The sequence below is a fragment of the Nerophis ophidion genome, linkage group LG01, assembly GCF_033978795.1.
Source record: "Nerophis ophidion isolate RoL-2023_Sa linkage group LG01, RoL_Noph_v1.0, whole genome shotgun sequence".
NCBI classification, from domain to species: domain Eukaryota; kingdom Metazoa; phylum Chordata; class Actinopteri; order Syngnathiformes; family Syngnathidae; genus Nerophis; species Nerophis ophidion.
Genome location: NC_084611.1, coordinates 81638357 through 81649115, shown reverse-complemented (window position 1 = coordinate 81649115; position 10759 = coordinate 81638357). Strand labels below are relative to the sequence as shown.

Genomic DNA, 10759 nt, shown 5'->3' with positions numbered 1-10759 from the left:
TACTTTCAATGCTTGAATCTGTAGATCAACTTTGTTTTATGCCCATTTTGTCAGAGATAACATTTGTTTTAATATGGCAAACACGCACAATATGCAATATTTGACTTCCAATAACTATTTAAAAGTGGAATATTTAATTCAATGTTGCCTATAATAAGTCAATGATAACACAATGGATTTAAATTAAAAACATTTTTGAGCAATGACAGTTTGAAAGAGAAAAACAAACAGCCTGCCTCGCAGCTTTATCAGTGTCAACATTTCACCTTTGTTATGTTTTTTTTTTTGTAATCGTATTTTTATAATGTTCTGTGTGCTGTTAAAAAAATTAGCTGGGGCCCACACTTAGGACACACTTGCATCAGATCTTTCCGTGCCCAGGCCCAAATCCTTACAGCAGTTTTTGCGTATTCTGCTAAAACCACAAAACATCCCTGGCAGAACTCCAGTGGTCTCACCCAACATTCCCTCTAAGGTACACGCCTGTTCAATTGCACACTGCTCAAGCGTCCTCTGCACACGGCAAATCTAAAAAGATAAGTGCATAACAGTGTGCATGTCTGCCGTCGCTCACATGTGCGCCACTGAATGCTCAAGGAGTTTTGGCCTTTGCTCACACATGAAAAATTGGTTCCACTTACCTGCCCTGCTGTTCTCCTGGATGGTGGCGTTGTAAACCTTGTGCGAGAACTGCAGACCCTGAGGTTCTCCTTCGAGGCGGACAAACACCAAGCAGCTGGAGGTCAAAGCCGGAAGTCCCCGGTCTGAAACGTGCACCTGAAGCTTCTTGACGGAGAAACCTGCCCTCACTCGCCGTCGGAGTGAAATCTCTCCCGACTCGCTGTTAACGTCGAAGAGATTCTCGTTGTCCGACAGGGAGAATACGACCGTTCCGTTCGGACCCTGGTCCGCGTCGGTCGCCGTCACCGTGGCGACGACCTGGTTCGGAAACGTCCTCGTGGAGATGAAAGCGTCGATGGGATTGTGCTCACAGACGGGCACGTTGTCGTTGACGTCCTCCACTTGGATGTCGACGGATGCAAAGGAGCTGAGCGGTCCTTGACTGCAGCCGTCTGTAGCCATCACCCTCAGGCTGAACCGGGCCCCGCTCTCACGGTCCAGCGTCCGCGTGGTCCGGATCTCACCCGTGTAAGCGTCGACGGAGAAGGCGCCCCGGCTGCTGTCCTCTGTCAGCGAGTACGCCACGGCGCCGTTTGACCCCTCGTCGGGGTCCAGGGCGGTGACGCTCAGGACCTCCACTCCGGCCGGGAGACCCTCGCTGAGAGAGGCCTGGTAGCTCTTGCGGGTGAAGGTTGGGGTGTTGTCGTTCTGGTCCAGAAGAAGCAGCTGGAGCTGTGTGGTGGAACTGAGAGGGCTCGGGCCGCAGTCGCGGGCCTGTATGGTCAGCGTGTAGTTCGGTTTGTTCTCATGGTCCAGGACCTGCATGGACCTGACCACGCCTGTGTGACTGTCGATAGTGAAGACGCCTCTGTAGTCCTCGCCTACAAATACACAATAATTAATGTCTCTTTTCAATTAACCATGATGGTCCCTGTAGTTTTTAATAACTCCACAAAGAGGCAGTGTGTCAAGTATGAAGAGTGGTCTTTGATTGATTGATTGAAACTTTTATTAGTAGATTGCACAGTTCAGGACATATTCTGTACAATTGACCACTAAATGGTAACACCCCAATAAGTTTTTCAACTTGTTTAAGTCGAGGTCCATGTTAATCAATTCATGGTAAATCAGGGGTTCCCATGGGCAAGATCTGGCCCGCCAACGTCCAAAATCCGGCCCGCGGGATGTCCCAAGTTAAAATATTTTAACTTGAAATTTATTTTTGTATTTTAAATTTTTTTTTAATCTGTCCTTTCTAATCCATTTTATACTGCTTGATACTCTCGGTGTCTCCTAGCCGCCCAAGCAAATCATATTGTTTAAAAATGCATTTTTAAGTCTAAGTCTCACCCACTCTCAAATTTAAGTCCCACCCAACTCAAATTTAAGTCATGCCCACTTTAAGTTTAAGTTGCGCCCAACTTAAGTCTAAGTCCCGCCCACTCTTAAGTCTAAATCGCGCCCAACTCAAGTTTAAGTCGTGCCCACTTCAAGTTCAAGTTGCGCCCAACTTAAGTTTAAGTCTCGCCCACTCTTAAGTCTAAGTCGTGCCCAACTCAAGCTTAAGTCGTGCCCACTTTAAGTCAAAGTCACGCCCATTTTAAGTTTAAGTCACATCCACTTTAAGTCTAAGTCACACCCGCTTTAAGTTAGTCATGCCTACTTTAAGTCTAAGTTGCACGCAACTTAAGTCTAAGTCTCACCCAGTCTCAAGTTTAAGTCACGCCCAACTCAAGTTTAAGTCATGCCCACTTTAAGTTTAAGTTGCGCCCAACTTAAGTATAAGTCTCACCCACTCTTAAGTCTAAATCGCGCCCAACTCAAGTTTAAGTCGTGCCCACTTCAAGTTCAAGTTGCGCCCAACTTAAGTTTAAGTCTCGCCCACTCTTAAGTCTAAGTCGTGCCCAACACAAGCTTAAGCCGTGCCCACTTTAAGTCAAAGTCACGCCCACTTTAAGTTTAAGTTACATCCACTTTATGTCTAAGTCACACCCACTTTAAGTCTAAGTTGCACGCAACTTAAGTCTAAGTCTCACCCAGTCTCAAGTTTAAGTCATGCCCAACTCAAATTTAAGTCATGCCCACTTTAAGTTTAAGTTGCGCCCAACTTAAGTCTAAGTCACGCCCACTCTTAAGTCTAAATTGCGCCCAACTCAAGTTTAAGTCATGCCCACTTCAAGTTCAACTTGCGCTCAACTTAAGTTTAAATCTCTCCAACTCTTAAGTCTAAGTCGTGCCCAACTCAAGCTTAAGTCGTGCCCACTTTAAGTCTAAGTCACACACATTTTAGGTCTAAGTCACACCCACTTTGAGTTTAAGTTACATCCACTTCAAGTCTAAGTCGCGCCCACTTTAAGTTTAAGTCATGCCCACTTTAAGTCTAAGTTGCACCCAACTTAAGTCTAAGTCTCACCCACTCTTAAGTCTAAGTCGCGCCCAACTCAAGTTTAAATTGTGGCCACTTTAAGTTTAAGTTGCGCCCAACTTAAGTCTGAGTCTCGCCCACTCTTTAGTCTAAATCGCACCCAACTCAAGTTTAAGTCATGCCCACTTCAAGTTCAAGTTGCGCCCAACTTAAGTTTAAGTCTCGCCCACTCTTAAGTCTAAGTCGTGCCCAACTCAAGCTTAAGTCGTGCCCACTTTAAGTCAAAGTCACGCCCATTTTAAGTTTAAGTCACATCCACTTTAAGTCTAAGTCACACCCACTTAAATTTTGTCCTGCCCACTTTAAGTCTAAGTTGCACCCAACTTAAGTCTAAGTTTCACCCACTTTCAAGTTTAAGTCACGCCCAACTCAAGTTTAAGTCATGCCCACTTTAAGTTTAAGTTGCGCCCAACTTAAGTCTAGGTCTCGCCCACTCTTAAGTCTAAATCGCGCCCAACTCAAGTTTAAGTCGTGCCCACTTCAAGTTCAAGTTGCGCCCAACTTAAGTTTAAGTCTCGCCCACTCTTAAGTCTAAGTCGTGCCCAACTATAGCTTAAGTCGTGCCCACTTTAAGTCTAAGTCGCACACACTTTAGGTGTAAGTCACAAACACTTTGAGTTTAAGTTACATCCGCTTCAAGTCTAAGTCGCGCCCACTTTAAGTTTAAGTTGTGCCCACTCTCAAGTTTAAGTCGCGCCCAACTCAAGTTTAAGTCGTGCCCACTTTAAGTTTAAGTTGCGCCCAACTTAAGTCTAAGTCTCGCCCACTCTTTAGTCTAAATCGCGCCCAACTCAAGCTTAAGTCGTGCCCACTTTAAGTCAAAGTCACGCCCATTTTAAGTTTAAGTCACATCCACTTTAAGTCTAAGTCCCACCCACTTTAAGTTAGTCATGCCCACTTTAAGTCTAAGTTGCACCCAACTTAAGTCTAAGTTTCACCCACTTTCAAGTTTAAGTCACGCCCAACTCAAGTTTAAGTCATGCACACTTTAAGTTTAAGTTGCGCCCAACTTAAGTCTAGGTCTCGCCCACTCTTAAGTCTAAATCGCGCCCAACTCAAGTTTAAGTCGTGCCCACTTCAAGTTCAAGTTGCGGCCAACTTAAGTTTAAGTCTCGCCCACTCTTAAGTCTAAGTCGTGCCCCACTCAAGCTTAAGTCGTACCCACTTTAAGTCTAAGTCGCACACACTTTAGGTGTAAGTCACAAACACTTTGAGTTTAAGTTACATCCACTTCAAGTCTAAGTCGCGCCCACTTTAAGTTTAAGTTGTGCCCACTTTAGGTCTAAGTTGCGCCCAACTTAAGTTTAAGTCTCGCCCACTCTTAAGTCCAAGTCACGCCCAACTCAAGTTTAAGTTGCGCCCAACTCAAGTTTAAGTCGTGCCCACTTCAAGTTCAAGTTGCGCCCAACTTAAGTTTAAGTCTCGCCCACTCTTAAGTCTAAGTCGTGCCCAACTCAAGCTTAAGTCGTGCCCACTTTAAGTCTAAGTCGCACACACTTTAGGTGTAAGTCACAAACACTTTGAGTTTAAGTTACATCCACTTCAAGTCTAAGTCGCGCCCACTTTAAGTTTAAGTCGTGCCCACTTTAAGTCTAAGTTGCACCCAACTTAAGTCTAAGTCTCACTCACTCTTAAGTCTAAGTCGCGCCCAACCCAAGTTTAAATTGTGGCCACTTTAAGTTTAAGTTACGCCCAACTTAAGTCTGAGTCTCGACCACTCTTAAGTCTAAGTCGCGACCAACTCAAGTTTAAGTCGCGCCCAACTCAAGTTTAAGTCGTGCCCGCTTTAAGTCTAAGTTGCGCCCATCTTACGTTTAAGTCTCGCCCACTCTGAAGTCTAAGTCGCGCCCAACTCAAGTTTAAGTCCCGCCCAACTCAAGTTTAAGTCATGCTAACTTTGAGTTTAAGTTGCGCCCAACTTAAGTCTAAGTCTCGCCCACTTTAAGTCCAAGTCGCGCCCAACTCAAGTTTAAGTTGCGCCCAACTCAAGTTAAAGTCGTGCCCACTTTAAGTTTAAGTTGCATCCACTTTAAGTCTAAGTCACGGCCACTTTGAGTTTAAGTCATGCACACTTTAATTCTAAGTCACGCCCAACTTAAGTCTAAGTCTCACCCACTCTCAAGTTTAAGTCGCGCCCAACTCAAGTTTAAGTCGTGCCCACTTTAAGTTTAAGTTGCGCCCAACTTAAGTCTAAGTCTCACCCAACTTAAGTCTAAGTCTCATTTACTCTTAAGTTTAAGTCGCGCCCAACTCAAGTTTAAGTTGCACCCAACTTAAGTCTAAGTCTCACCCACTCTTAAGTCTAAGTCAAGCCCAACTCAAGTTTAAGTCGTTCCCACTTTAAGTTTAAGTTGCGCCCAACTTAAGTCTAAGTCACGCCCAACTCAAGTTTAAGTCGTTCCCACTTTAAGTTTAAGTTGCGCCCAACTTAAGCCTAAGTCTCGCCCACCCTTAAGTCTAAGTCGCGCCCAACTTAAGTGTAAGTCTCGCCCACTCCTAAGTGTAAGTCGCGCCCAACATAAAGCTAAGTCTCGCCCACTCTTAGGTCTAAGTCTCGCCCACTTTAAGTCTGGCCCTGTTATGCAAAAACAGAAATGTCCACTGCAGAGGACGTTGGTTCTCAGGAGGAGCATGTGGTCAAAAAGAGCCCGAGTGTGTTTTCCTTCACACGTTCTCCTGCACTGCAAACATTGACGTCAAAGCTACTTATTATATACTGTATAAGTTTAGGAAGTAACAGTGTTTCTCCGATTAACCTCACGTTCTCCTTATCACAATTACAAAATACTTTGTTTCTACGTCGCTTAACATCCAACTACTTTTTCCATAGTCCCCCGTCAATTCCGATGCACAAGAATCCTCCCCGTCGTCTCACCTTGTATGGAGTACTGCACGGTGCCGTTCTCGCCTCGGTCCGGGTCGTAGGCCTGGGCCGTGTGAAGGACCCCGGGGGGCAGGTTTTCCGGCACGCCGATCCGGAAGGAGGACTGCGCGAAGTCCGGAGGGTTGTCGTTGTCGTCCAGCACGGAGCACAGCACCGTGGCCACGCTCGACAGAGGCCGTGAGCCGCTGTCACGAGCTTGGACTGAGGACGGGAATGAGAAAGACAAGACCCGTAAAACTGTCAAGACTTGGACTTTGGTGCGGTTTGTTTTCCTGTGGTGCAAATCAACTGGACCGGACATGGCGTGAAAGTAATGACATCTTTTAATGAATCACTCAAAAAGTGAAAAACAAAAGGCGCGCCCAAGGCGGAGGTTAAAACAACTTAGGACATGAAACATGAACTAAAAAAAAAAAACTTACTAAACTGTGGACATAAAAACGAAACACTTACTGTGGCGTGAAGAAGTCAAAAACAACAGAGCAATGGAATGAGCACTAAGGCATGGGCCGCGTAACCCAGGGGTGTCCAAAGTGCGGCCGGAGTCCATTTGCGGACCGCAGGTAATTTTTTAACGGCCCCACGGCACATGTTAAAAATACGATTGAAAAAATGTTAAAACGTAAAAAGTGATATAAAAGAGCAAACGGGTGAAATGTAACAAGAAAAAGTTGTAATGTTTACTCTAATAACACAAAACTGCCATACAGGCCGTTTTTGTGTTAGGGTCGGCACCGACCCGTTATAGTTTTTAAATGTATAAAAACACCACATACATTAATTTTTTTGCATCAAAGCTTTTTGACTTTGTCAGGAACCTCTTTGTCAACAAAATAAAACATTTAAATTTTTTTCACTAAATTATAAAATGCTCTGGTAGAAATTATGCCCTTGGTGTTGTTAGGGTCGGTTTCGACCCGGTTATAAAAATAAGATGACAAAGCAATGATAAGAGCCAAAACTGAACACACTGACAGCCAGCTCCTCTCCCAATCATGTGAGCTTTAGTGGCTTCTCATTTTACCTTGTTATCCTGTACAAAAACAAACAAAAGACGGACACTAAAAGTGTCACTTTTTGCCACTCTGATTTTGTTTTTTTATTAGTTTTGGAACTAGTAATCTATTTCTCTTGGTTTTATTTGCTTGATTGGTTGTTTGTTTGATGTTGGATTTCTGTTGCTGAAAAAAATACTTTTTAGCCTTTTTCTTGAAGTAAATATATATGGGTCGAAATTGACCCGTAACACCATAGATGTTTCTATAGTTAAAATTCTTAAAATGAAAAAATAAACATAACACATTTATCTAAGAGATGTGTTCTAATACCCCTTAGTAATAGTTAGGTAACACAACAACCTTTTTTTATGTATATGATTCTCTTGAGGTTCGTTTTACCATTTTAAAAAATTGAAATCGAGGGGTATACTGACAAAAAAAGGCCCAATGGCCCAAACCAAAAATATTAAAACCAATATTTTCAAGGATAAGGAAGCCTAACAAGGTAACCAAGAGATGAGAAACAAATTGGATGATAGATAATTGTTTTTAGTGTATTTTACAGCTGATTTAAAACTTGGGTCAAAACCGACCCGTTAACATAAGAGATGGTAACAGAAAGCTAACACAAGAGGAAGGTTAAAAAATAATAATGAATCAAAATCAATGTAATTATGAATTATTGACCTATTCAAGGCTCCAATTACGTCATGTTAAATTTCCCACTTTGAGATATTTTTGGGGGAAAATGTTGCATATTTTGTGTTTGCCAGATAAAAAAACTGAGCTGTTTTTCTCAAAGAAGGGCCTAAAATGAAAAAACAAAAAACATAAACAACAATAAAACGTATAATTGACGGATAGATCTGAAGTTGATCTCGAGATTATTGTGTTAAAAGTAAACAGTAAAAAATTTATGTTCTAAAACTTTAATGTGTAGGACCCTTTTGGGTCCCCAATTATTTTAGTGTGATTTGTTTTTAAGTGTCATTGCTGAAAAAATAATAATGAATTAAAATCAATGGTGTTATGAGTTGTTGACCTTTTTAAGGCTCCGATTATTATATAATCTCAAATATTGCAAAAAAAAATATTGGGTGAAAATATTGCATATTTTGTGTTTGCCAGATAAAAAAACTGAGCTGTTTTTCTCAAAGAAGGGCCTAAAATGAAAAAAAAAAAAACATAAACAACAATAAAACGTATAATTGACGGATAGATCTGAAGTTGATCTCGAGATTATTGTGGTAAAAGTAAACAGTAAAAAATGTTTTTTCTAACACTTTAATGTGTAGGACCCTTTTGGATCCCCAATGATTTTAGTGTGATTTGTTTTTAAGTGTCATTGCTGAAAAAATAATAATGAATTAAAATCAATGGTGTTATGAGTTATTGACTTTTTTAAGGCTCCCATTATTATATAATCTCAAATATTGCAAAAAAAAATATTGGGTGAAAATATTGCATATTTTGTGTTTGCCGGATAAAAAACTGAGCTGTTTTTCTCAAAGAAGGGCCTAAAATGAAAAAACAAAAAATATAAACAACAATAAAACGTATAATTGACGGATAGATCTGAAGTTGATCTCGAGATTATTGTGGTAAAAGTAAAGAGTAAAAAATGTTTTTTCTAACACTTTAATGTGTAGGACCCTTTTGGATCCCCAATGATTTTAGTGTGATTTGTTTTTAAGTGTCATTGCTCCAAAAACAACCAATGGTGTTATGAGTTATTGACCTTTTTAAGGCTCCGATTATTATATAATCTCAAATATTGCAAAAAAAAAAAATATTGGGTGAAAATATTGCATATTTTTTCATATTTTGTGTGTCCATCAGGCTGTCAGGACTTTGAAATCCCCCTCCCTGGATCAACCGAACTCCAAACCCCATGACCCACAGAAAAAATGACTATGCAAAATTGCACACATCTGCTGCTATATCATAAGTATTTGCACGACTGATGAAACACACATTGTTTACAGCCATATCCTATTTAAAAAACAACAGAAACTATATATATTGTCACTTTAGTAGGTAGACATATTTATGTTGCACTTTACTGTTTGTGTTTTCTTTTTCTTTTTGTCTACGCATGGGAGAGTGCGAAACAAAATTTCGATTCCTTTGTATGTCTTTACATGTAAAGAAATTGACAAATAAAGCTGACTTGACTTGACTTTTCCATAAATAAATTGGGTTTTTTGTGACACAAAGAACATATGACTTAAATCTTTAAAATCATTATATGGACAGATGGACCTAATGTTGATTTAGAGATTTAAAACTTGAATAATAATAAAAATAATAATACTGAACAATGACACATTTTTAATATTTTTTGGACCAAAACCCTTTGGAGTCCCTGGGATCAAGCCTGAGTGGAGGCCGAAATGTATATTTTTTATACATATATTGTATTGTTTTGTAAAATAAAAAATATCAAAATGGCCCCAGCTTGCTTTGATTTTTCAGTGTTCGGCCCTCAGTGGATAAAGTTGGGACACTCCTGGCGTAATCAATCGGGTATCAAGGGTGTGTAGAAGGTGATGTCGCCAGGCTGACTGCCTGGCAACTGCAGGCTTAAATAGTGCCGTGGTGATTAACAGGTGCATGAGTCCAAGTGAATCAGGTGCGTGACATGACAGGTGAAAACTAATGAGTTGTCATAGTGACAAAAACAAACAAGAGTGCACAATGAGTACAAAACCAAACAGAACGTGACCACAAAACATGACATAAAACCTCCTTTTTAGAAGCTGAACCTCCTTTACTTTTCGACATGTTTCATCTTTGCATTGACTTTTTTCGTCTCATATCTCTCCGGGAGGAAAACCTAACTTGGTTCTGGCGCACTTTCGGGTGATTCGTCTTTTCCTGTTATTACGTTTCATTATCAGGTCTAATTACTCGCCGCCCTGCCGACTGGACTAATATTCTGATAGAACATCTGAAAGCGCTTTTATCCCCCGCTGAATGCTTCCAGGGCAGTACAACTTGGGGGGGGGGTGCGTGAGAGTGGTCCTACCTCTGAGAGTGAACTGCTGCTGCTTCTCTCTGTCCAGCAAGGAGGCGGTGCTGATGAGTCCACTAGACGGGTTGATGCTGAAGAACTCGTAGCCCGGTCCAGGCGACAGACTGTACCACACCACGGCGTTCTCCTCTGAGGAACACCATCATGAAGCAAGTGTAAACAAGGTGAGGAGAACGTCTCTCGGTGTGATTGCGGTAATGAACAGTTCGGGAAGCACAAAGGTGGATCCAAGCGGGCCCGATCTGCCCCTCCAGGAGGAAAACAGCACATTATTACCACAGATGGCTCGGATTATAGAAATCATCACGAGACCTTTGAGATCTCCCCGAGGAGCGACATGCTTGCTGTTCTTGGACACTTCTCACCCAAAGAATGTTCGGAGCCCTCCTATATCAGCACCCCCCCCCCCCCCCTCATCCCGTCTAGGCAGAAACATTCAAACGGACACATTGTCAGCAGCGGGAGACTAAATAAACGGGACTTAGAAGGCGTGTTAGAATAAACAAGGCAGTGATTGGAGGTCAGACGTGTGAGATTAGGAGGGATGTTCGGGCTCAGTTGGACATGGACGCACAGGGTTGGGGGTAATTAAAGGCCTACTGAAACCCACTACTACCGACCACGCAGTCTGATAGTTTATACATCTTTGATGAAATATTAACATTGCAACACATGCCAATACGACCTTTTTAGTTTACTAAATTGCAATTTAACATTTTGCACGAAGTATCCTGTTGAAAACATCGCGTGACCTCACGGGTTGTAGCGGACATTTTTTTCCAGCCCGATCCCAGCTA

The 10759-nt window shown here is 41.9% G+C and overlaps 1 protein-coding gene across 1 annotated transcript in view; it reads right to left on the bottom strand.

Annotated features, from left to right (window-relative positions):
• dchs2 (dachsous cadherin-related 2) overlaps window positions 1-10759 on the bottom strand; it is an 88227-nt gene that overhangs the window by 25028 nt on the left and 52440 nt on the right. The window contains exons 11-13 of the mRNA XM_061913127.1: window positions 9957-10091; window positions 5922-6131; window positions 642-1502 (exon numbers count right to left, since the gene is read on the bottom strand). Coding sequence (XP_061769111.1) covers window positions 642-1502; window positions 5922-6131; window positions 9957-10091 — 1206 coding nt within the window. The remainder of the gene's footprint in view (window positions 1-641; window positions 1503-5921; window positions 6132-9956; window positions 10092-10759) is intronic.